A 26,706-nucleotide genomic window follows, 5' to 3' on the forward strand; every position below is an offset into this window, starting at 1 on the left:
ATGGGATATTCTGAAATGGCTCTGTACCCATTTGAAGTTCTGCCTTCAATCTGAAAGAGATCTCAGGAGTCCAAATGTGTCTGTGAGCAACAAAACTTGTGTCTTGACAAGCCCAAGGCAGGATGCAAGGACTCAACTTCCCCTAATGCTCCCCTGGCATCCTTGTCTGCCGTCTGTGAATATCCAAGGAAAACTATTCTGCAGACTGCCCAGCTGGAAAAAGGTGTCATGCTGCCCTGCACATCTCCTCTGGTTACCAAGAACAATTGCATGTATAAAAAAAAAGGTTGTGAGCTCTTCCTTATTAGCAAGGATAAACTCGGCACTTCTTCCCATCAGGCAGATCTTGACTTCTCTACTCAAGCAGCAAAGAAAAGCCAGCCGGACTCCACGCATCAAACACCTTCAACAACAAAATGTACCAGCTCAGACAATAGTCCTGTTGACTTAGGAGGTGACAGGTTTTCCCAATCTCCATCAGTGATATAGGAACATACCTGCCCCTGACACCTAAGACATTTAAGTACTTCTGAAAATGCCTATCTAAGCAGGAATTCAAAAGTCAAAACTGTGGCCTGTGCCTCTCAAGCAGTGGCCTTAGACCGGATCAGACCAAGACCTCACAAGGTCCCAGATGTCCCAGGCACGCCTAATGGTGGTAGGGAGCTTCCTACCACCCTCTTAGTTTCTGGAAGAGCGGCTACTGCCCGAGACTATTCCGATTTCCTGTTGGAAGCCACACAAGCTGTGAACAAACACCATGGGTGGGCACTGAAACATCCAAGGCAACCTAAGACCTTTTGGGTTCCTTCCTAAACATGGGAGCTTCATGCATGGAGCTCCTCTGGGTTACTCACGTTGGCACTGGCCAACGTGACAGAGGTCCCGCATCCTTCCAGAGCAGCAGGGGGAGACTTGGCAGCCTAACTCACCAGTCCTAAAGTGGCAACATCTTTTAGCAATTGAATCCAATCCAGGATGTCTGAAATGTTTTTATTCCATGCAGCGACCTTATCCCGGCCCCCTGTGCACAAGACAGTTGGGGAAGGTTGTGTCCTTGCCCTGCAGCATGGCATGGTGAAAAGCAGAGCACCAGCTTAAACTACAGCCAGATGGCTTTGGGTCAGATATTAGAGAAAACTTTCTATCAGGAAAGACAAACAAGCACAGGGATTAATTTTCTGGAGATAAGCTGGCTCACATCTTCCTACCTGGCCAAGGAAGGAAGGAAGGTACAGGACAGCCTTGGGGGTCCTTGGAGAAAACGGAGGTTGGAGGAAATCCTGAAGGAGCCCTTCAAGACTTACTGGGATGGCAGATGCTGGTCCCCAGAGCAGCAGCAGTGGCTGTTGCACCAGGGATGCTCTGTCTTTCAGAAGGGGTCTGCACCCACCTGGTGATCCTGGCTGGTTGGAAAGATCGCATTCAGGCAGTAACTGCCAAAGGGGCATTTTGATAACCACCTCCTTGCAGTCGCCAACAGGCACTGGCATTAGCTGGATTTATAGTGAAGCTTTATCTGTTGCCTGCAATTCTAATTTGTGGTTTGTAGGCCATAAAACTCCAAGTTTTCCAGGCAGGGGGAAAAAAAAAGTGACGATTGACTGTTACTGCTGCTTCTTTTTTTTCCACTAGAGCTGTTCCTTATGCAGTTGTAACCAAATAGTAACCAAATAGACTGTCTAATGGCCAGTGCTGTTTATTCCAAAACAGTATGGATTTCCCATTTGTAATTCAAAAACCATAGGGTGTAACTTTCCTTGCTTGGCATGAAGCATGGTCGAGCTTCTAGGATACAGAGACAGTCCTGAGGAAAACTGTTCCCGCCTGAAGAAGGATCCATGAGAAATAAACTGCCTTGCACTTTTGGTGAATGATATATTTTTTAAAAGCATCTCCAGCCTAAGATGCAAAACAGCCATTTGTTTCCCAAAGCCAGTATTTATTAGACTCTGCATAGTTAAATCCTTTTTATTCCCACTTAAAAATTTATTTTTCTTCCTCCATGCATGAATGGGCTTCCATTTACACTTGAAATTGGTTTTTGAAATGAGCTTCATCAATACCAAACTAAAAGGAAACCACAGAATTACAGAGAAATATTAGCCTGTATCATTTCATGTGAGACACAGGGTAAAATCAGAACAAACTCACTATCAAACTGAAATCTGGCTGCCCACATTGAGCACTGCAGCTATTTCTGCTTTCCTCTAAGGGGGTGTTATCAGATCACCCAGCCCACCACACACCAAGGATGCTGCCTGTGGCAGGCAACACATCAAACAACTGAGCTTTGCTGTGTTTCACCTGCTGAAATGCTGGAATTTGGGGGGTAAGAAGCAAAGTTCCTCTCCCTCCTGATAGAGGAGAAAATTTGGCAAGCATCTTAAAATTTGCAAAGTAGTTGCAAAGCTGCAAGAACCAAAAGGAAGGTGGGGGGAAAACACAACAGCTCAGAAAGATGGGGTTTGTAAGGTGTGGGGTTTTCCACACTCCCACGATTTCTGAAAGCCTGAAGAATGTTGGCATGTTTACCTTGCAGAGTAATGTCATTGTGGGGGAAAGCACCCAGGCTCTAGCGTATTATTCAGTGCAGGTAAGATCTGGGGTTGGGTCTTGCATTTCAAGAAAGGTGTGGAGCAATGCAAAGGTGCAAATGAAGGCTCAGGAGAAAAAAGCCGTCATCTCACACAGCGATACCTGCAAGCCAGGACCAGATCCCACCCCAGCTATGGGAAAGACCCTGTGGAAAGGACGTCACTAGGTGTAAGATGATGTAAGGGAGATTTAGGGAAGTTTTCTCATAAGGAACACCAAGAATTGGAATAAAATGCATGACAGGAGGGTGGGTTTACTGGGGAGGAGGTTCAATGCATATCCCTGGGAATAGGTTAGACGGGGAATGCAGCAAGCACGCAGGCGAGTGCTGGGGTGGGATGGACTGGGCAGAAGCGCAGGGTCCAGCCCAGGCGCGGCTCAAGGGACCACAAAGCATTTTGGCAAACGGACCCTCCCTGGGAGCCAAAGGGCAGAGCAGGGAAGCTTCCTTGCAGTCCAATTACCTCGGCGGGAATCTAAAAGATATTCCCATTGCCTGCGAAGCCATGTGCCAAGTCTGGTGTTTGTTTGTGTCTGTGTTTATTTCTCAGAGAGTTTCTTTCTCTGCACCCCAGGGAACTGGCTGGATGCAAGCTCTGGCCTTCTCATGGAATAAGAATTAACTCCTGGATCTTGGCAATACCGGGAGGAGACCAGCTCCTGCTGAACTGCAGCCTGACACAAGTCCCACAAGCCGCAAGACACCCAAAAAGCAAATGCTGCATGACTCCCATCTGCCCCGAGACCCAAAAAACCTGGGGCCATCTCTGTCCTGTGGCATTGTGTTGCACAGGGGTGCTTTCAGCATTTCTAGGGGACTTGCTGTGCTCCCACTACAGACATAATCATTCAGACCACTGTGGGCTTGAAGGGCCCATGAGTCACAGCTCCTTGTCAAATTGGAAGGTGGATAGGGGAGGCAGTTCAAAAAGAAGAGCAAAAGGCACAGTACAAAGTCTTAGACATCGAAATAAAACAGTGTTTGCCCGAGAGCAGTTTTCCGCTGGGCTTTTAAATTCCTGAACTAATTAAAATCTTCTGGTAAAAATCGGTTTTCCTTCTCCAATGGACCATGTCGACTTGCACAAAGGGAGGCTATGACCTATCCTTTCAGGGGCTACTTCTGTTTTAAGAGAGCATGAGTAATAGCTGAAACACGTGGGGACTTCAACATTTGGGGTAGTTTGGTGAAAAATCCTTTCTCCCTACCCCCAGTGGGGATAAACCAACGTCAGTGCTTGGCGGTTGCAGGGAAATGAATCGCCCGTCTTGGACTTCCCGCATCCCAGCATCACACATTCCTGCTGGTGGTGAATCACACAGAGCAGACATGGCACTTGCCCACAGTGACCCGGCTTGGACTCAGGGAAGTCTGGGCAGAGAGGGGGAAAGTGATGTGAAGGAAAAAACCCAAGTCACTGAGAAAACGGATCTGGAGGCTCCCAGGCTCATACCTACCCAGGCGACCTGAGCACTACACATGCCTGAGCCATGTCAAGCCCAAGAGCTCATTGGTCTATCCCCTTTCTTGCTGTTGGCTACAGAAGGCAAATAGGCAGCTTTAGACCCTTGAAAGATAAAATGCTGATGCACCAATGCACACCTAGAGCCATCTGGACAGAAACATCCAAAAATACCTTCTTGTGAGCAGCAGGTGCTGCAGGGAGGAGTGGGGCTGTAGACTTGAAAAGCCAACTGCTGCCGGGCCAAACTGGCACCCAAGCAGCCACAGCTATTTAGCCAGCTCCATTAAGTAGCCTAAACCTTCTTATAAAGAGAGGTGGTCTCTGGAAGTACACAAGATCCATCTGATTTGTAATCTAATCTTCTAATGACATTCATGGCACATAAACTGTTTTCCATGGAAACCTATCTGCAGAATGATATGCACGCCAGACGCCTTGATTTAATTAGCCCATGTAATATCCTTAGTTATGTTTAAACATCTGACCCATGCTAACGAGATCGGGTACTTCAAAGCCGGGTGAATCATTTTTCATACCAGAGAAAAGGAACATCAGAAGAGCCAAATTCACAGCGGACACCCATTGATGTCCCATTTGCCAGCGCGTTTACCATTTTCACTGACTTTGGAAATGAATGCGTCACGAGTTAAGTAATTTCTTCCAAACTGCAAGGTGGTGGTGTCCATATTCCCATAGGACCCTGAAGAGGTTCCCGCATGAAAGTACATCCAGCCAAGGCTGCCCAGCGCATTTTGTGCTGTTTCGGAGTGAAATGCACATTCACCATGTTTCTGTGGCATTTTAAACGCTCTCTGCTGGGGAACAAACACAAACTTGCAGCAGTTCAACCAGCAGAGAGCTCCTTTCAGTGTTATGGAAGTCCAAATGCACAAATAACCTTTAACTGTCCTATTTTTTGTCTTTGGATAGCATAGCATTACGGGATTCACATTTACCTGCACCTTATCGCTTTTGGCCTCTCTTGAGGCACAGACACATACATAGGGTGAAGGGGAACAAGGTTCATGCACCAGCAATGGGAACAGTAAAACTTCCTAGAGTTGTTTGCATTGGCACAATGGGTTTTGCTGACATCTTTGCATCATTCACAGTCTACAATGCATGAAATATTTAGGGTTATCACTAAACTGAAAGTTTATGGACTAAACCCAAAGTTCACTGAACACCCAGCAAGAACAACTCCCAGCAAGAGGGACCAGACACTGTCTCAGGCTACCAAGTTAAAAATAATTCTCAACGTTCAGATTTCACAGATGGCCTTTAGGCTACAGTACTGTTTGAATGATGGGTGATTCAGACAGGACACTGCAGTATTGTGTCATGAAGGCCACAGAGATGCTGCAGCAGGCAGGGAAAGAGTAGCTGGCACATGGGAAGGCGTAAATGGAATCACAGAATCATTTAGGTTGGAAAAGACCTTTAAGATCAAAGAGTCCAACCATAAACCTAACACTTCCAAGTCCATCAAATCCAAGATGACCCACCTCCAGACTGGTGGCAGTCACCAACAAAGGCAAAGAAGAAGAATGTCTGCTTTAATGCTTTTGCTTTAAGAAAATTTGCACTAATGGAGGTTGGTAATTATAGGAACTGATATTAGCAGCAGAGCTAGGGTAATTGGAAACTTCTGCTTTCCTAGGTAGTATTTATAGGAGGCTTTATTAGTTGCTTTGATGAAGGTAAGGACTCAAACACTGCTGAACAACAGAAAGTCTTACAACACGTTTATTATAAAGCAAAATTCCTTTCCATCTTGACAAGAAGTATCTGGAGGTGCGTGTCCAAGTGCTAGGATGGTATGAGATGTGAGGAAGACTGCTGTTGCACAGCCACAAAGGCTCAAAGACTGCAGCATCTCAAGACTGAGCCAGGCTTTCCATGGCCCAGCAGCTTTGTCCTACCCAGCACTGCCCAGCAATGAAGCGTTGCTCAGAGATGCCACCAGGCACCAGCACTTGACCGAGGCTTTGTCAGTCATCTGTGCAAGATGGCCCCACACTGATATGACCTGGACTGCTCTTCAGAGCATCTCTCCGCAAATCTTGGTCTTGTCCAAGCAATCCCTGAAAACATGCTTGGTATCTACTACAGCACCCAATCTTTAACCTCATCCTAGGACAATGGGGAACAAAGTAAAACAACTCTCATTTAAAAAAAAAATAATGTAAACAAATTAATTTGATGTATGTCCCAATTGAGACCAAGCTGCAGCTACCATTAGTAATTTTAAAATTAAAATTAAAAAATTAAATTAAATATTGCATCTATTGCATCATGAGACTTTCCACTACAGTGTCACACAATAACATGGATATGATCAAATATAAGAGAAAACTTCCAGAAGCTGCTTACATGCTGATATGAAATGCTCAGTTGCTTAAATTTTCCAAAATTAAGACTTATTGGTAAAAACTGGGTTTTGTGGGAAATGAAACATGGGATGAATCTATTATTACATTCCCTCTGCAAACAAAAGCAGGCTTAGAAAGACCAGAAACACCCACAAAACAATCCACCCGATTCCCTGTGCCTCCTTGATCTTCTGTGCCTCCAACCGGTACCACAGCTCCCAATGCCGTAAGTGACACCACTACATGGAGCTAACAGCGCTCACTGCTTTTAAAGAGATTTCTTAATTTAACTTTCAATTTATGAAGGCATTCTACCATCCTTCAACTCTCATTTTCTCTGAGCAAATGCAGACCCTGCTTTGCAAAATGTTAAATAAATGGATGTCGCCAAATTATTAAAATTAAAGGCAAGTGCTGAGTTGGCCAAGTGAATCATGGCTGGAAACCAGCTTCCAAAATTCCCTTAGCAGCTTTCAGATGATTGTGGAAAGACGCCATCAGAGAAAATGCCGTGTCTGCAAGCATCACCTCACCCTGGTATGTTTGGAAAGCTTATAGAAAGCCTGTGCCACGGGGAGTGGACCGTGTTCAGATCGTACATCATCCTGCTACCTTCTGGGGGACAGACGAAGCCATTAATCAACGACAACAGTCGTCCTACTCCATCTTAAACATCTTGAGTTTATCTTTCTCTCTGACTTCCTAGTGACAGAACCATCCTACGAAAATATTTGGAGATGCTTGTTCCTGGGGCTCACAGGCACACATCACCCGCCACTGTTCCCTTCTTGCACGAAGCTTTTAGGCAGAGGCTTACTTGAGCCTCGCGGTAACTCACAGCTTTCGCTAAACATATATTTGATGGCAAATATGAATTTCCAGCATTTTACCTGTAGATTTTGACCATTGTGCAGCGTGTTTGGCTGGCACTTTCTTGGTTTGGACTTTTAAGTACCTTTTTAGGATAAAGATCGTGGCACATGTGAGCTCGTGGCCAGGCACGCTCAAGCTGGCTGATTTTCTGTTGGAAAGAGTCATCATGCATTTTACAAACACCAGATGCTCGATGATGGGAAAATAAAGCATACTTTCCAGTAAACAAAAGCAGATTTCATTTGTCTCTGAAGCATAAACAACAACAATAAAAAAAGTTTAAAAAAGTGCAAAACAGAACAGTACAAGTCAGGCTTGTACATATGCATTGGGGGAAAAAAGTGATGAAAGCAGCGGGAAACGCATGTACCTGGAGATGGGTTAATGAGCTCCGCAGTGCAACTACGGTCTTGGGGGGCTGCAGCCTCCTTTTCTCTGCGCAGGGCTGGCACGGGTGCAGGAGCCGGCCACCTCACGTGTTGCCCTGTCTCTCAGGCACACAACAGGTGAGCCACAGATCTCTCATTTTTCTTCCAGGTTGCAACTTGAAGGGGACAGAGAGCTCATTTGGGAGGGAAGGCAAGCCTGAAGGAGCTGATAGGGGGGAACAACAACAACAAAATGTTAAACAACTAGGGGCTTCCCCAGCAGCGGCTGGGGGAGTGGAAGTAACGCATGCTAGAGGAAATGCTTTGAGACTGCCTGAGATTTACTGCAGTCTTGGTCGCTTCTCATAGCTCAGAGCAAATATCTGAGCATCACACAGTGCAAGGCAAAATCTCTTCTCTTCCTTGCTGCTGCAGGAAAGGGAACTCCGCATTAGATCTTAAGATAAGATTAATAAGCGTGAGTAATAAGGAAAATGTTGCAATGCCATTACATAAACCAAAGACAGACTCACCCATGAGCTCTTCTCCTCAGCCATACATGAAATTCAGTGAGAAGTGACCAGAAACCCCAGCCTGTCTACTCCAGAAAGAGAACCAAAAGGGGACAGGTTAATAGCATGCAAAATCACGGCTGGAGTCTAGCAGCCCTTTAAACAATTCCATGTTTATTGTCCCGAGGTTTGCAGCTCAGACATACAGATCTCTCCCAGTTGACAATAAATCTCCTGTTCCTTCTAAGCTGCACCACAGAAATGCTATCACTGACCCCCCACCCAGCAAGGTTGTGGGTACCAAGATGGGGTGACTACTGCACAAGCCTGGGGCCAGATGCGCTGGGAGACAGAAGGCAGAATATTGAGGCTGGAGATGATAGAATTTCAAATTAGGGCTTGTTTTGCTTTGGTTTTAATCACCATAATTCTAAACCATTTGATCATTTTCTTCCAATTTAGGAAAAACTCTCTTTTTGCTTTTAGAGGGAATGCTGGCACCAGCTCAGACAAACATCTCCCAAGCAAAAATAGCAGGAATCCTAAAAAAGGGATTGTGCCCTTGACTGGAGATAGCTATAGAGACTAAATCCTCAGGTACCCAAAATGCTCTTTTTACCACCTGAGCTAAAGAACGCAAATTGTCCAGGTGTTGCAGATGGAATGTGCACATCTGCTAACACCTAGGAAGAACAGAGCAACCATCAGAAGTGCTCACAGCTTAAGCTTGTACTGAGTTTTCCAATGAAAACGCCGGGAAAAAAGCTAAGTTATAAGAATCAAAATATTTTGAGGAATTACATTGGTTTCAAAGTACTTTCATGTCAGGACAAAGTGAGGAGCTGCATTTCCAGAGCTGGGTTCAAAGAAAGCAGGAGCAGAAATAAGAGGTCTAAAGGGCCCTCTTCAATCTGTTTTGAAGGACCAGGTGGAAAGCCAAGAGCTTTGGGCTGCTCTAAGCAGCAGTGGGTGACAGCAGCCACCTTGCACTGCCACAACCTGCCACAGCACCCTGAGGAAAGGGCAGGCCAGCACTGCTGGGAGGACGTGCAAGCTTGGAAAAGGGATTTGAAGGGGTGAAGAGAGGCTCCAGAGGAGGGGGAGCCTCGTCTGCACATTCACCATGGTTTACATTTTGATTTGTCTGCCATATCCCTCCTGAAAATTGTCCAGGGGTGGCAAGGCAGGAGCTGGCAATGGTGCAGGAAACCACTGCCCAGTCCCTGCCTGCTTGCCTGTAAGCCCCTTGCAGGCAGCACGGTTCTCCGGCCCCCTCCAGTGGCTACAAAACAACGCAGAGAAGTCAGCTACAGAGCAGGATTCAGGCTTTTGCAAATCCCGTCCCTGCTCTTTGCTAGAGAGCTGTACTCTTCCTTCCCATGGCGAAGCAAATAATTAAGCAGACAGCCACGCTCTTGCACTAGAACATCTTTATTCAGTTACACGTGGATCCAGGCCCACCACAGATACCTCCTATCTGCTCTCAGATCTGATCTTGCTGCTGTGCACAATCATTTTACCCTGGGCAAAGCCAACAGACCACTGATGAGCACTTCGTGAAGTGGGACTCTGTCACTTCTACTCTGTCCTGGGCAGGTTCTTACACTGCTTTCTTCACTGAAACAGGAAGGGCTAAAGAGCTGCTGTACCTCAAAGGCCAATTTTGGTTTAAAAAGTGCTTTACTTAACTTTGGGGATGAGGGAAAAAAAGAAAAGAAAAAGAAAAAAAAAAAAAAAACAAAAAACACTTCGACCCAACAGATGCTGTTCCTCTGCCTTTTGCAAAACTCCCAGAAAGCAGGAAATTACATTTGGGTACCACCATTTCGTGCTCTGGAAATCCCCTATAGCAACAAAGACAAGAAGAAAGCCCACATGAAAAAGACTGCTTTGGATCTGCTTTGCTTGTTCCAGATCTGTTTTGGTTCTTTAACCATTTTCCAAATCTTGTTATCCCATCCCACCCATGCTTATAGCAAGGCCACACAATGCACACTTTATATATAATGCACAAATATAATAGGCATTCTTCAATATAGGGGAGGTACACTGCAGAAATGTTTAACTTCCCACCCATGACTTCACGATACTCATTTGTTATTAAGTTAATTGAGCCTGTCCCATCGACAACATGATAAAAAGACTTTTACAAAAGAGAATGCTTTGCTACATAGGAGGAAATGGTAAAGTCCCAGTTAAGGCAAAAATAAATGCTGCTTATATAGTGTGAAGATACAGAATATGCACATATTACTCAGATTTCATATTGGAAGACTGCTGTTTCTGGGATTTAAAAGGACAGGGACAGCCAGAGGCTATAGGTTTTGGCCCTACAGGATAGGACACTGTGGTATATGAATATCATGAATCTATTTTGAGATTCATTATTATCTCTCTACACTGAAAATTCCAGACCTTCTAAGTCTGCGTATTAAACCACTTCACTTAGGCAAAGCTGGGTTTATGTAGCTTCAGCAACCAATGTCCACAGGGACTTACTCTAACAGTAATCTTTGCACTTACAGCTTAATATTATGCGAGTTGTCCCCCTGAGTTGGACTCCCTTCAAGCCCTCAAGCCAAAAGAAGACCATCCAGGTTTAACACCGAGACCCCTGCAAGGAGGCACAGTCCCTCAGTTAAGATCAGAGTTGGATGGGTAGTCCAGGCAAAACATCTCCTGCACTTCAAAGCTTTGATTCTGCAAATGTCCAAGTGATTGACGAACTTCACGCTTGTTTGCTACTGGGTTGGGAGAACCATCCTTTGACCTGTGGATCAGGGGCTGGAGATATCCATGGTCAGGGGAATCCTTTGGACTCCACATCGGTTGGATTTGAAGACTCATGTAGTCCTTGAAGCTTGAGGTCAAAAGAACTACCCATACACAGAGAGGCCAAAGTCCCCACCCCCAGTATGGCTTGAGCTTACCAGTGGGACCTGCAAAGGAATCATCAGTGCATGGGAAGAGGGTGCTCTTTGCAATTTCACTCACATGGGAGTTACAGTTCTAGGAGGGAGCACAGTTGCTGGACTGGTCAGGGTGCCACTGGCTGGCTATCCATAAACACACTGCAGGACAGTGTCCAGGCAAGGGCACAACAGTCAACAAACCAAATACTGAAGCACCTATAATTAAAATTGTAACAGGTCATCTGCAGAGGCTTAGCTTTAACTATATACTTGAGTTACATCAGGCACTGAGTTAACAACTAAATTCTCCACATTTCTTTGGGCCACCCTCCATCATTCACACCATGGCATTCCACCATAGCTCATTCCAGGTGGAGCCAGCTCTCCCAGAGCATACGCCTTCCACGTCCATCCTACCACCTTCACCCAAAAGGCACTAACGGATGACCAGTTTGCAAAACTGCACAAGCAAGTAAAAATCAGGGGGAAAAAAGCCAAACCAAAGAAGCTGCTGCCATGGCATTTTCTCAAGACAATCTACCTCATTTTCTGCCTGTATACACTGGAGCTAGAGAATATGTTCGGCCTGTGCTCCTGCAAAACATTATGGTTCCACCGGCAAGGTGACAAGAGGCTTTACAACCTGTTTGCATCTTTCAGGCATGTTAACACTTCTATAAAGCAAGCGCACAACTCTCAAGCAACAAGCTTATGGGCTGCCCTGGCCTCCAGCATGGTGAAAACCTAAACCATCTGCAAGCCTGAAAAGGAAACAGTGCAAAACTGCTGCCTTCTCACCTTGAAAGCATGCCTACAGCTACATATCCTTGCCATTATATCTCACCTGATGAGGGTTTTGAAAGTATCCTTTGCTTTGGTATCTGAGCACTGAGTGTAACCACCACATTTTAGCCTGTTCTGAAGCAGTGCAAATTGTGCCACTTATCCTAAAATCAGCAAGTAGAGCAATGTAAGGGGCCAGCCGGACCTTCCAGGCCTGGCCATGGAATTGAAATAACAGGAAACAATCAAAGACTGCATTTTTCCTGCCCTTCCTCCTTCTCTGAAAGCATCTTAGAAAGGCACATGTTCTTCAGCAGATAATAAAACATACAAGAAAGTCCATTGTTGCTTATTGAACTCCACCCTAAATACAACCCATAGTGGGAAGAACAGAAACTGAACTGTGATTTTGCATTAATGCCTCTGGAAGAAGAACATTTGGTAACTAGTGTCAAGACCTATGGGGCAAGTCCATGGGGCAGCCTTGAGGATCTGCTTCTATAGTGGCAGGATAGCCAGGGCTGTCAGCCAAAGGCATTTGAAACTGAACTGCAAGGCAGCTTAAACAACCCCACTTCCCTGTTACTGCAGTGGGTCAAGGAGAGAGCAACCAGAGCTAGATCCCATTCCCAAGAGGGGCTGTCTTACTGTCCTTGCCATCCCATGCTGAATTCAGCTCTCAACAACAGGTCCCTAGGCACTAATACCATACAATAAATAAATCCCCAACATCTTTAGGATCACATCTGAAAACACACCCTTGCCAACTCCATGAGCATGGGAAGAATATCTGATAAAGAAAAATTGTCCAAAAAAATCAACTTACAACACAGGGACTAGAAAGAACTTGAATCAGTAAAATAAAAGCAAGTACCAACACTACCTGAGTTTTTACCCAAGATCCTGAGGGACCATCATCTCTGTCCTTCTAAAGTTGCTCTTTTGACAATGTTTCCTATACAATGACTACGTTGCTACCATTAAGGAGCTGGCTGACCCTGAGATCCCAATGAAAGGCTGTCGACTCACTGCAGAATGACACTCTTCTGTGAGCTTGTGACATGAAGGTAAACAGTAATGTAGAGGCACTGGAAATCAAAGGAGCCCAGGCTGCTGGATGCAACATTGCGTTTAGAAGCACATAACCTCCTAACTCTTCAAGAAAAGACAAAAAAGTCCTTTCTTCTCCCTTTTCCACAATGCTGGTAGAAGCAGTATGCAAACAAAAAGACCTGTTAAGTGGATCTGCAAGGGTTTTTTGTGGTCATACTGCCACTGTGGAATACGGAGTAAAAGGTAAGTAGGAACTTCCTATTTCTATGTGACTACTTCATTGTCAGCTATTTTACCGAGCCTTCAATAACATCATAATCACTGCAATAACGCAAGCAGGCAGTCTAGAGATCATTTTGGTGTTTTTTTCTTCATAATCACACAGATATATTCACAGGCATTGCATCAACCACCATCCAGCACAGCAACACAACAGTTTAATTTAGCAACCCCTCCACTTGTTGCTCCTGGTCACTTCAAATATTCAAACCCATTTTACAGTGAACAGAAGATAAATTTAGCCATTGCTTTTCCAAAAAGTACCCTAGAAACCTTTCAGGTTCACGTGCTGGCTTCATCCGAGTATCGCAGTCCTTGTCCCACCACGACTGCAGTGGTGACTGAACCATAGGGATCACATCCCCGCAACAGGCTGTGTAGCCATCAGTTTCCAGAGGTGAAACTACCTTTTCCTCTTCTCTCCATGTTTTCTCATTCGTGCTATGGCAGTGGTCACAAGACTTGACCCAGTCCCAAGTAGTCGGGAGGAAGACCAGCCAGCCCCTGCCTTGTCCATTACAGTGCTGGAGGGAGAGCCAAGCTGCCACAGCAGATCTGGTGCTCTGTAGAAATGACTCAGACAGGATAGGATTACATATTCTGCTACTCTCCCATCTGTGTGATGGGGCCTCTACACAAAGAAAGCCAAGTCAGCAGCTACCTTGCAGCACGTAGAGACATGGATACAATTTCCCAAGTAACACACAGCACTGGACAGGAAACTTGGATGCATTTCACACCAGAAGAGGACAGAAGAAAATACACCCACTTTTACAGCAGCAATCACAAACTTCATACGGAAGAGAAAGGCCAGGTACTGGCGGCAGAAAGAGAAGAGTGCTGTTGTAAAACCCTTACCAACGCAAGGAGAGACTCCCTTGTACACTATAGGAAGAGGAAAGGCTTAACTACGGACACTTTCCCCACGCAGAAGTGCCACTGAGATCCAGGGTGTGTGTAACACAGATCAATAACAGAGGTAGAGTCATAACAAACAGACATATGCTAACAGCTATAGGATATATTGAATTTGCTCATGTAACAGCCACACACACCTACCGGCCTCAATGCCCAACCAGTTGCAAACAAGAGATCACCAGTTAGATAACCAGTAACTTAAGAATAGACACACAAAATCACTGCACCCTAAATGTGGAGAGGAAAATCACAGGGGCAGGGAATTATGTGCACTCCATGAGCAATACAGTATTTCACTGTGGGGGAAGGGATAGGATTGGCACCTGGCTTTATCAGCGCACTCATTTACCAAATCAAACTGTCCCGGAAAGCAGCCAGTTGCCCTTTAACTGTGTTCGTGAAGTAAAAATTGTTTAATGGGGTCTGGGATTGGAAGGATATGGATCAGATCCAGACGAGATTTGCCAAGTATTCTTCGTACAGCTATGCGGCAGAGAGACAAGAGGCTCCGGGTGCGGCCTGCAATGAAGAAAGCAGAGAAAAACTATTGAGGGACAGAGAGAGGAAGAGAGAGGGATAACAGCGCGTAAATTGTGCTGAGCTCTGGCTGACAGCTGAGGAGCCATTCACCCCTTCCAAACGCCGAGGCCACATCCTGCACAGCAACACAAAGGCAGCGCAGGAGACCTGAGCATGCACAAATCCTCCCTGTCAGGAGGTCAAACCTTTTGGCCAAAGACTTGGAGCAACAACAGCTGTCACACAGGCAGTTTGGAAGGGCAAGCTGGAGACTGCATGGGGTTGTGACCATGTAGACAGTCCCTGCATGACAGGGTTCAAGAGATCACTGCCAAATCCACACCAGGGGAGGCTGTGAGAGGCTTTATACTGTTCGGATCATTTTAAAATTATGTGGACCTTATTTTTTGCTCTAAATCGCCCCTTGGGAAACAACAGCATTGATGACCACCTCAGGCCTTATCCCGACTTTCTTCTGAAGGCTTCTTTTGCGTTCATGGAGAGCTCTTCCAGCACAGGGACAAGAGGATGGTGGTGTCCATGTTGATTCAGGAACTGGACCTCCAAGGCACCGCTCCATTATCCTGCACGCTCTACCTGAGGAGTCCCATTTGCCTCCTAAACCCAGGCTTAATGGAAACCACCTGCTCCAGCTTACATGCAACTCTTCTCAGCAGAAGTCCAGGCAGGCTTAAAAAGCAGGCACGTGCAAAGCTCAATAACTTTGGGTGGGGGCTGGTGGTTGTATCCCACATCCTGAATCCCTTTCGAATTTCTCTGGAGTTCAAGAGGGAAACCCCACTTCCGACCCTGGTGCAAAGCCCTGGCCTTCACCAGCTCTGCCTGGTGGTTTTACGAGGTGCTGCCCTTGCTGGAACAAGGGTGCACACTGTATTGATGTTGCTTTTGTTATAAAAAGAAAGAAATAGCAGGTAAATTTAGGCATGTTCAGGTCTGAGGCTCTGGTTTACTTCTTTTGTAACTTACTTGCTTCCCAGAGGATGTTAAATTTAAAAAGCCAGCTTTTTCCCACCTTTTTCCACCACCACCTGAACTCCCTCCTGCCACTTGCCACCACCATTTGTGGCTTTACTTCCCAAGTAGCCTGTCCATATTACAACTGTCTCTTGGGTCCCTCCCTGGGCCACCCTGCAGAGCACACGGTCACTCAAGAACAGTGAGTGCACATCTGCATGGCTTTGGACAACTGGATCTCACTGGATATGCCATAATCCACCTGTGGTTGGCATATCCAACGCCCAGGTCTGATAGGACGCCACTGCCTAAACCTTGCCTCAGGCTGCTGAGGACATGGTTAGGCAATGGTGAAGAGCTGGGAGGAAGATAAAAAAGGTCAAGTTACAGACAGAGGTTGGGCTGCTGAGATAGGCATCATTGGTAGCTGAAGAACTCAAGAAGGAAAACACCACGTGAACGTCCAAAATGCAACAGGAGAAAAACGGGAGTCTAGCCGGAGGTTTATGGGGAATTCTTTGGGTTGAGTCATCAGTGTTGACAGAGCTGGAGGCAGGCAGCAGCTCGGCAACACTAAGAATCCAAGCCAGAGAGCTGCGGAGGCCAGGCCCATGGCCCTCTCCTGCCTGATGCCTGCCTGGCCAGCAACAGCTCTTTGGGAGCTATATCAGGGGTGCTGAAGTCATTAATGCTTAGCTTAACAGCCTGTTAAATCCCAGTTATCTTTTTTGTTTGTTAGGATTGCTTTACACTTTTAAGTTAGGTATAACCTGTTTACGTGATCTTTTTGCACTTGGCTGAAGGCACTTGAACAAAGACACCCAAAAGAGGATGGTAACACTCACCCTAACAGCTCCTAGCTACCAAATAAACTCTCCAAAGAGTTCTCCTGAATCCAGAGCTAGATAAAACCAGTGCCACTTCAGTAAGTCAAAGCCACTTACCCCTTGCTTCTTTGAACACCTGCAGAGCCTCAGGGTTGACTTTGACCCTTCCCGTGGATTCAACTCCCAAGGCCTCCACTTTCACCAGGTTCAGATCGGCTCCAAAGTCAATCAAGAGGTGGACGAACGCCGCCTCACAGCCATGCCGCAGGACAGCATCCATCACACAGACCGGGGAGCCCCGGGAGAAACCTTGGATGTTGATGGGCCCGCAACAGTTAAAATCTGGGTTGGCTCCAGCCTGGAGCAGCAGCCTGAAGCACTGGAGATTGTGGTAGGCAGCGCTGATGTACAGCGGGCAGACCACCAGCGTGGTGAGGGGCCGCAGAGAGAGACTGGGCACCCGGGAAGCGAGGTGGTGATTCACATCCACGTCTGCGCCATACCTGCGTGGGGGAGCGAGAAGAGCAGAGGTTTGTAAAGAGGGGCAACAGCACCATGACTGCAGCCCAGGGTGACAAAATGGCAGGGGATGAGGCTGAAAGACACCCGGAGGGTGAGCACCCTGCCTGTCTTTGGTACCTCTGGGGCCCACCACCCAAGAACTGCCTATACCTACCCTCAGATGGACCTGGCGGTGCTTCTGAGTGAGGATGCCGTATCCAGCATGGTCTGATCTTCAAGAAGCAAAGCTGTTTCTCTGCCTGCAACAACCCAGGCTTCAGAGAGACAAGGAGCAGCTGAGGAACATCTTTCCTTGCCCTCCTGAAGGATGTGCCAAGCATGGCCTTGGCACAAGGTATGGCTCAGCCCTGAGCCAGCACCATGTAATGCTGGATGCTAATGAGCTGGCTGGGGAGCCGGGATGTTTCCAAATGACTCAGTTGAAGAGATGCAGTTATTTCAACTTCCCCACCAGGATAAAACAGGCCAAAAAGCAATACAGGCAATTGATCTGACTGTCACAAACAGCAGGGAAATGGAAATGGAAATCTGTGCTCAACAGCAAAACATATATGACAAAATCCTGCTCCCGAAGGAACTGGGGTGGTTGAAATCCCATCAGAAATCCCATCAGGGAGTCAAAAAGAGGCCTTTTCCCTAGTATTCAGCTCAGCTGAAAGGATATACCCGCCAACTCTGAGCATGCAGGAAACTGGAAAAACACAGAATAATTGTGTCAGATCTTCCGCTCTCCCCATCCACCCTGCACAGCTCCTTTTGCAGGCTATATATTATAATAGATACCGCACAAGAGATTACAGTTCACTGGCCAGCACTCCAGGCACTGAAGGGAAGACCTCCAAGAGCTGCAACAGCAAACTCCTCAAGCCTTTTGCAACTGGCTCCTGCCTCACCCTACCCCACAGAGAAACCTGTACCTCACATCTTCGCTGCATGGTGCCTTGGTGTCCCAACTGCTCCATGAGCCCTGCAGCCAGAGTAAAGCAGGCTCAGGCTTGCTGTGGTGCAGAGAAGGCATGCAAGCAGGCTAAAGCACTGCTCAATGGACATCAACATCATCATGAAACAGAAGCAATGCCCGCAGCATACTTCTTTTCGGTAAGTACAGATGGCACTAAGTTGTGAACGAGCAGAAAACAAGGCTTATTGGCTTTGGTTCTTCTCTTTTTTTTGTAGGAAGTGAAGAATGCAGCCAAATAAATGGGAGCAAAAAGGCCAAGTGTCACTTTCTGGAAAAGCATAAAATTTGAAAAATGGCAATGCTGCAGAAAGAAGAGATGGCAGAAATAAGCATTTATTTTCCCCAGGCTGGGTAACACCCAAGCAGTGGGGACACTAACTCCATTTACTTCACATGCAGCTAGGATGGGAAGAAGGAGGAAGACAACGCAATCCCCTGAGGAGTAGCTGGTTTTAACTGCAGCACTACAGATGCTGCAAAGCCCTGTCCCTTCTCTCCCCAGAGGGATAAAAGGTTCCCTCACTTGCCAGTCCCCCTCCCAGAATTGCAAAGTGAGCATTCAGAGAACTAGATTTTTCTATCTTCCTACATAGCATTATATTCCTCTCTGCAGTTAATAAAACAAGTAAGGAAACCACCTGGGGACAAATCCTGCCTCAAGGCAAGCACAGCTCTAGCTGAACCCAGTAAGGGCTGGTCCTTATCCAGCAAATACTTAATGAAATGCTTCAATTCTGAGGATGGGAATAGTCTCATTTAAATTGAGCACACACAGAACAAGGACCAAGGAAACGATGGCATGCAGTGTATTTTTACCCCAATGCACAAGATCTCCCAAGCACGAACATCTTGCCTGAGATCTCAGGAGACCGGTGGGGTGGAAAAGTGCAGGAAAAGGACGGAGCTAAGCAGTAACAACACTGCCAAGTGCAAGCTGGTCCTCGCACCAGCCACAGGACTGAGCTTTGCTTTCCGGGCCAGGCAGCTGGCCCAGGGATCACTGTGCACTAAGGGGACATTCCAATCTTTTGGGGACTTCCACGGCACTTTGCTGAATCTGCATCACTTCACCTATGTTGGAGCACAGTGTGCAAAACAAGAAAAGGTGTCTGTTCTCCACAGGCAATCACACATGTTCCCTGTAGATAAACCTCTTAAAATCAGACTACACAAGCATTTGGATAGAGGCATCTGTGCTGCTGTGGGACTTTTGTAGGGCTGTTGTAGGGCCACTGCCTCCTATGGCCGTGATCCTGACCACACAGCAGGTATCCCTTCATTTCAGTCCTTTTTTTTCCATTGTTGTCATCAAAATTCTCAGTAGAAACCCCTAGTTCAAAGCAAAATACAAAATTCTACTTTTATCACAGTTAGGCATGCACCTGAGGCATCAGGGTAATTTGCCAGATCTCCTTTTCACCGTTTTAGTGTGGCAAAAGAATCTTCTCATCCTTAATACGCTGGGTCAGCCCTCAGTTACACTGCAAATACAGTGCAACAGTCCGATCCCATTGCAGCATGATCACATCACAAGCTGTTAGGAAAGTAATCTATACCCTGGCAATATAACCATAAATATTTCCGCCAGCCGTCTTATAAAATGGATCACCATTCCATAGCTATGTGTGTATTTACTATTAATGGATACAATTTCACCTATTGCTTGGTTAGCTGGTTCAGCAATTGTAGTAGTATTCAGGAATCCTGATTGTGCTACCATATGATTAAAAAAAAAAAAAAAAAATAAAGAACCGGTTGAGGTGATGTTTAGACACCTGCAGCAAGCCTGACTGGGTTGGGCTTTGTCTTCAGGACACTGACAGACACTGAGGCCCTCTCGAGCTGAATATGCTGAAATGTTTCCTTATATCTCAGTAAAAGTGTCCTCCTCAGTGCACTCCCCCTGCCAAATCCTTTAGATCAACGTTTTCAAAATCTCTGAGTGAGCTTTGTGAGATAAGACTGCATTTTAAAATAAGTGATTCTGAACAGACCTATGAAATCTGTACTCTGAGATATTTGAAATTTTGGGCAATCTGACAATTTGGTATTAGCTTAGCAGCCTTGGGAGAGACATTGTCTAATAAAAAGATACTGGACAAACTCCAGTTAATTTTTAATCCTGAAAGTTTTCCAAAATCTTGCTTTCAATATTGCTGGCAAGGCATCCCAAGGAGTAGACACATAAATCAATGCATCAGCTATCCATGTGCTGCTGAAATACTATTTGCTACATTTCACCCTGCCTTAGCGGATATATCAGGGGAGATTCTCGGGAATGCAGCATGTGAGCTGAACCCTGTACCAACAAGCACGTGGTGATGGGGATATCCTTCTCTCAGCTTGCTGAGAAAGAAGCAAGGAGGGGGGATCAGCTCCCCTTCTTTCTACTTGCCAGCTTCCCTAAAGCAGCACTTGTATGAAAATTAACTTCCCCACAAGCAAAAAGGAAAGGAGAAAAACTCCAAGTATTTTGAAATTTCTCTGTTAAAAACCTTTTGCTTGTTATTTTCTAGAATTTGTGGTCATTGGAGGGATTCCTTAGAGAGCATTTATGTGTGAATCCAAATACACATTCTTCTGTTTTACTATTTCTTTCTACAACCTGTATTTTCCCCTTATGATCCCTTATTATTTGGCATCAACAGCCCATATAGTTGCTCAGCATAGTCCCTTATACAAAAAGTTTCCAATTTAGAAGGAAGGAAGTATCAAGGCACACAACAGAGAAAGAAACTCAAGTTTGCACAGCCTACTGCTAGACCTTGAGCCCATTCACTGCTGGTGCTGCAGAGGAAGTTTCCTGAGGGATAGGAGGTCACCAGTCACCCACCACCCAGCTAAGGTTACTGTTCATCACCTCATCATGATGGCCATCATTCCCTGCCCCAGAGATGCCACCCCTTCAACAGAGCTGTGCATCAGGTGTCTGGCAAGGGGAGACTGAATCGGATGCCACAGAGGGTGTCCCAATGATGGGCAAACACCAGGCAGCCAAGAACAGTCAGTGCCAGTGGCAAGCATCTCTCCTCCCAAGGACAGAAAACGGTCAGAGCAGCAGAGCTAAGCAAAGGAGAGATGTGTTTCCAATTTTTGGTTCGTTGGGGGATCCACCTCACTCATAAATTCAGCCAGGGGCAGGGAGCTGGCAGTCAAGATGGAGGTGGGAAGGAACATACTTTGTAAGATTTGGATCTGACTGAATAATGGATGGTAAGCCCAGAAACGGAGACTCCTCTCTTGGGCTTTGTCTTAAGAGAACAGGCATGGGAGTCACACAGCAGGGCACAGTCCTCTTGCCAGACCCAAGCGATGGGGAATACAAGGATGTCCCTTTGGGCACTTCTCCACCCTCTCTCCTGTCCACCTCTTGGCCAGCATCACCAGGCCTGTGGAGGCACTGGGCATGCGAGGAGGGAACGGATGCTCTGAGCCGCATGGGGGAAATGATCCCAAGGAAGGAAAAGAGGGAGGTAGAGCCACCCTTTTCCCCATAAGGGCCACATCCAGCCCACACCCGAGCTCTCACCTGATCAGCTCCCGGAGGATGTCTGCCCGGCCCACACGCGCCGCATGGTAGACAGGGGTGCTGCGGTGGTGCCGGCTGCCGTTGGGGTCAGCCCCAGCTTCCAGGAGGATCTTGGCACACTCGAGGTGCCCGTTGACCACGGCCACATAGAGGGCGGTCTGCCCCTTCACATCCACCAGGTCGATCTCAGCCCCTTTGCGGAGGAGGAAGTCGACGCAGGGGCCATGGCCGGCGGTGGCAGCGATGCGCAGCGGCGTGCAGGGCAGCCAGCCGCAGCACCACACGGACTTCTCGTTGATCCGGCTGGCATCGGAGGGGGGAAAAGCACTGGGTCAGAGAGGGCCTCCTGCCACCTCGCACCATCCCACCTACCCCAGCCCCAGAGGAGGATGCTGGGAGAGCCCTAACAGCTCGCTTGAAGCTTTTCCTACCCATTTTCTGCACTTCACAGCAGCCCTGAAAAGCTCCTGCCAATAACCTGACTAGGCGCTGCACGTGGGTAGCCAGAGACTACAGCATGTAACAGAGTAGCGCCTGGAAGATGGGCTTTATCGCAGCTCTGCTGTGTCAGGAGCTGCACATACGCACAGTGAGGGACAAACCCTGCCTCAAAACATAATCAAAATTACCAATAAAAAAAATAAAAAACTCCCTACTCCCTTTTTACAGGGAGATGTCCCAGATCAGTAGTGACCAAGCTGGGGACCACAACCATTTAATTCAAGCTGCTCCAAAGGGGGCAGAAAGTCAGGAAAGCAGCAGGGAAACAGCAAGAGGACACAGGAGGAGGGGAGCAACGTATGGAAATGCAGGCGTACATCTGTATCACACCACTGGCAACATCCACACTCAGCCAGGTACCATGGGATGACATAAACACAAATCCAGGGAAACTCAGCCCTGCCAGCAAGGAGCAAGCTTGGGAGGTGCAGCCATCCTGCACTGAACAGCATAAGTAGGCCATTAGCTTCCTTGGTGGATGGCTGTACTGGCCTAAGAGCCTTTTCCAATTTATTGAAAGAGATGGCTCTGGCTGGCAGCTGCTTAGACCCCCTCTGAAATAACCTGTATTAGTTGTCACGCTCATCCAGATCTCAGGTTAACCCTACAAATCTCATAAACGTCCAGACCTCACTCACTATCTGCAAATCACTGCGGGTGCTGTTCTAGCAGGAACACACAGAGAGGAAAGGATTTCTTTAAGGTCAATGTAGGCTGGTGAAAGTGCTCTTTAGCCAGCGTAGCAGTGGATTTGCTCTTCTAGCGCACTCCATGCAGGCCCACGTAACTGGTACAGGACAAAGCAGTTTTTATACAGTGCATTTACAGAGTCTGCTAGGAGAGCAATGCCACAATTTATTTTTTTTCAACCATGTTTTAGGAAGAGGAGTAGTATAAACCCCACATCACGCCCTCAGCTGTCAAGGCTTATGATAAAAGTGCTCCCTTTAACCTTGGAGATTTGGGGATGTCCACCCCATACCAACCCCCAAATTCAAAGAAGTCACTTCTCTGCTCACTCCACCACCCGCTGTGGTGGTGTGGGTCCAGTCCTCCTCCTCCCACCAAACTTTGCTTTATCCTGCAAGGAAGGATGCCTGGCCCTGCTGCCACAGGGCTCCCACACGGCGTGACAGAAAAATAAGGCAAAAATCTCAGACCAAGGGTGCAAAGAGCCCCAGCTGCCCAGGTGGCAGAAAGGGGGGGCTGGCTCACCGTCATTTTTTGCTGAAAGGACACTTTTTTTGAGGCTGGGAGACATTTTGCACTCTAAGCAGTTTTCTCCATGGTGCAGGAAAGTTAATTAACTGTCCCCACGGTCACAGACTTAGCACTGGGCAGATTTTGTAACATGGGGTGTTTTCAGGACTGTAATCCCTTTTGTATGTTTTCCCCATTATACGTAGGCTCCTATTTTCACGGTATTACATTTCTGCCCTGATCTGAAAAGAGCTCGTGCTCGGCCGCCGCACGCTCGCGAACGGGCTTGAGATTTGCCTCCTGGGAGACCACGGTGGGATGATCTGGGGCGGGCAGGGGGGAGGCGAGCGGAGCATCTTCCCAACCTGACACTTCTCCCGTAAAGACAGAACGAGAAGGGGTTGGGTGTCTCCAAAAGGAGCAAGCTGTGCGAATGGTGCTGGGCGAGCGGCCCCAGGCTTGTCATCAGCCGAAATCCTTGAAGCGGGACCTCGCACCTGGTCTCCCCCTCGTCCCCGCGAGGGTCTCCAAAGGCAGCGCTGAGGGTGCGGGCAGGGTGGGGTGCGAGAAAGGCCCCCCCCAGCCCCCCCTCACCTTTGGAAGCTCTCCTCTTGCAGCAGGCTCTTGAGGGTGGGCAGGTCCCCCACGTAGGCCGCGTCGTGCAGGCGGGTGTCCTCGCAGTGCTCGATGGGGTGGTCGCAGAACTGCTCCCGCAGCCACTCCTTCAGGTTACGACCTGCGCTGGAGAGAGAGCGGAGCGGGGCGGGGAGGGGAGAGGAGAGGAGAGGGAGAGGAGAGGAGAGGAGGGGGGGGGGGGGGAAGCCGGGTTGAGCCCTGGCTCGGGGCGGGGGCTGTCCCGTCCCCTCCCGGCACAAGGCGAGCCCGAAAGGAGCCCCTGCCACAGAGCGGGCCCGCAGCGCCGCTCCCCCCCGCCCCACGTTACCTGCCTGCCCGCCTGAGGCGGCGGGCGGGTCCCCGCCGCCGGGGGGGCCGCCCTCCGCCATCTGCCCCTCGCCCCGCCGGGCCGGGCCGGGCCGGCTCGGCCTCCCTCCCCCGCCGGCAGCAGCAGCGGCCGCCGCCGCCCTCCACTCCCCGGGCCGGCCTGATTGGTGCCTGCCGGCCCGGCGGCTTCCTGCCTCTGCGTTAAGGTGGTTTTTTTCCCCGGCGGGAGGAGGGCGGTTCGCCTCCGCTCCGGCAGCGCGGGAGCCGGGCGGAACGCCGGAGCCATTCCTCCTTCAGACCCGCCCCGCGGCGGGACCTCAGCGGGAGGCAGCTAGGGCGGCCCGGCCCGGCCCGGCTCGGCTCTCCCGGCGGCCCTCAGCGCCCCGAGCCGGAGCCCTTAGCCCGGCAGAGCTCGGTGGCTGGTAAAGGGGCCTGGGGGCTCCTTCTTCCAGCAACGGGCAAAAATGGAGCTGGTGATTTACAGTGCTGTCTGTCCCCACTCCCTGCAGCAGCCTCGCGGCCGCCACCTGCACCTCTGCAGGAGGGATACCAAGTGCTTTGAAAGCTGGTGTAGGGCAGCGTTTTGCTTTCCTTAGGCTGGACCAAGGTTTTCCACAGCTAAAAGCTGCAGGGACGGTTTTAACGCGATCGTACCCTCCTGATTTTCCCCGCAGCACTGCTCCCGGGGCCGGCCGGCCGTCGGGTTGCCGCAAGCCTGAGGGAGAAAACAGCCTGTGTGAGGGTGGACAGAAGCTGCAGCAGGCTGGGAGCGAGCAGAAAGGCGAGCCGGTTATGAAAACAACGCCAAGAAACAGCAGGGTCTGAGCAAAAAGCTGCTGCTTTGCTTAAACCCCGCCAGGCAGCCTCAAACGTGGCGCCCAAAGCTGCGCTCCCAGAAGGGAGCAGCGGTCCCATTAGGCGCCCACACGGGCGCAACGCTTTGGGACTGCGAAGGGAAACCACGCAAAAGGCGCGCAAGGAAAGCAGGTCGCACCGAACCCGACCTCCTCCAGCAGCTCATCGTGTTGGTGACCTGGCGCAGAGCCGCTCTCCGAGTGTTTGAAACACACCCTCGGCTCCTGAGCACACGTTGTCGAGTCCCCAGTGCCAGAGGGGAATGGTGGTAATCCATCTAGCTTTCCTGCAGCTCCACTCCTGCTGCTCCGTGGCAGGGTATCGGTCTGCAGACGCCAGACTCTGGCTGCAAACATGGTTTTCTGTAAATGTTATTATTTGGGCTCGAGCAATCCGGAGGAGAGATCCGCAAATCGAACCTGCTTGCCTTGCCCAGTGGAAGACCAAAAGGGGAAAGGAGTTGGTGGGATTTTCAGAAGCCATTGGTGCTGGCTAGCACTGCCACCTTCCCCTGCCTGCAGTCCTTAGGCCATTAGACGAGGCAGACTTAGGGCCAAGAAACGTCCCCTGGAATGAATTGGCTGCCGGTCTGGAAACCTGACTCAATGTCTGTTTGGCCCTCCTTGAGTCAAAGGGACCAGATCTGGAAACCAGACAACAGGGCTAGGTAGAACTCCACCCTCAGCTTGGTCGGGCCGTGCTCCCCCATGTCTGTGAAGGGCTTTCTAGGATTGGGATGGGCTGAGGCTGAGCTTTCTGAGGTGGGCTCGCCCCAGGGCTGGCCTCTCTTTGGCAGATGCCTTTGCTGAGTTTGCAAGCGTCCCGACAGAGCAGACCCACCAACCTCCAGCAGGCTCCTCTGCATTCCTTCCTTGGTTTCTAACCCCAATCTACAACTGCATCCAGCTACAGAGGCTCTGTGTGACCCTCCCTCTGTGTCTGCTCACAGGCAGGGAAGCAGCCATATACATCTCAGTTCCTTATTGCTGTGCCTGATGATAGCGCAAGACAGACCAGAGCAGCTTTCTAGCTCTTGCATTGTCTGCAGCCCTTGCAGATTTAATGGGACTAGATTTAATGAGCTCCTCCAGCTGCAAAGTGTTCTGTTGGATTGCTGGCCAGCCTATGAGGTCTCATCCAGAGGAAGAAGGCATGTTAGTCCACGGGCTTTCAGACACATGGCCCCTGACCAAAAGCCATAATGCCTGTGTGCACAAGGGGATAGTTACTGCAAGGGACAGAAACCTTTGTACATTAGTGCCTTTGCAGCCAGAACGCAATGCCAGTTTTCAAAGCTCTCAGGAACAGGCCGCTTCTGCTCAGCACAATTTTTCTTTAAAAGAGATTTGTTTACTCACCCTGTGTCATTCGGAGCTGTCTCTTCTCTCTTTTCCCATGGGTAAAGCATAGACAGACAAGAAAGGGGAGCACAGGATGCAGCAGTGTTTACTTGCAATATGGTAGTTGTCCCCATGGACAAAGCGGGGCCCCAGAGAGGAACAAAGTGGCTGGTAAACAGGACAGACGGAGCTGGAATGCCAGCGTCTGGATTGCTTATGATTTGAGGTTCATTCAGTTCTTCTTGCAGAAAATGCCTCCATTTAACCCCTCTGTTCTCTCTCATCCATGTATTTATGTACTTATAGGCATGCTGCAATGAAAGGCAGAAAGCTTTTACATACCATATCCCATTATACTTTCTAGCAGAATTTTGTCTCCTTAACAAGGCTTTTCTTATCTC

At 48.5% G+C, this 26,706-nt stretch overlaps 1 protein-coding gene across 1 annotated transcript; it reads right to left on the minus strand.

Moving 5' to 3' along the window:
- Positions 1–9,602: 9,602 nt before the first annotated feature.
- On the minus strand, positions 9,603–24,399 carry ASB1 (ankyrin repeat and SOCS box containing 1). Its single transcript, XM_049806360.1, has 5 exons — positions 24,112–24,399; positions 23,763–23,904; positions 21,468–21,770; positions 16,573–16,958; positions 9,603–14,653 (listed from the first exon to the last, which is right to left on the minus strand). The coding sequence occupies exons 1-5, from the start codon at positions 24,170–24,172 to the stop codon at positions 14,520–14,522; spliced, it is 1,026 nt and encodes a 341-aa protein (XP_049662317.1). The 5' UTR covers positions 24,173–24,399; the 3' UTR covers positions 9,603–14,519.
- Between the last annotated feature and the right edge of the window lie 2,307 nt (positions 24,400–26,706).

The sequence above is a fragment of the Accipiter gentilis genome, chromosome 1 (assembly GCF_929443795.1).
Source record: "Accipiter gentilis chromosome 1, bAccGen1.1, whole genome shotgun sequence".
Taxonomy (NCBI): Eukaryota; Metazoa; Chordata; class Aves; order Accipitriformes; family Accipitridae; genus Astur; species Astur gentilis.

Excerpts from the sequence above, each read along its gene's own strand:
- ASB1 (XM_049806360.1), bottom strand. The coding sequence starts at position 24,172 with ATGGCGGAGGGCGGCCCCCCCGGCGGCGGGGACCCGCCCGCCGCCTCA. Across the intron at positions 21,771-23,762 it reads CAAGAGGAGAGCTTCCAAAG|CCGGATCAACGAGAAGTCCG; the intron begins GTGAGGGGGGGC and ends CTCCGATGCCAG. Across the intron at positions 16,959-21,467 it reads ATCCTCCGGGAGCTGATCAG|GTATGGCGCAGACGTGGATG; the intron begins GTGAGAGCTCGG and ends TCCCCCACGCAG.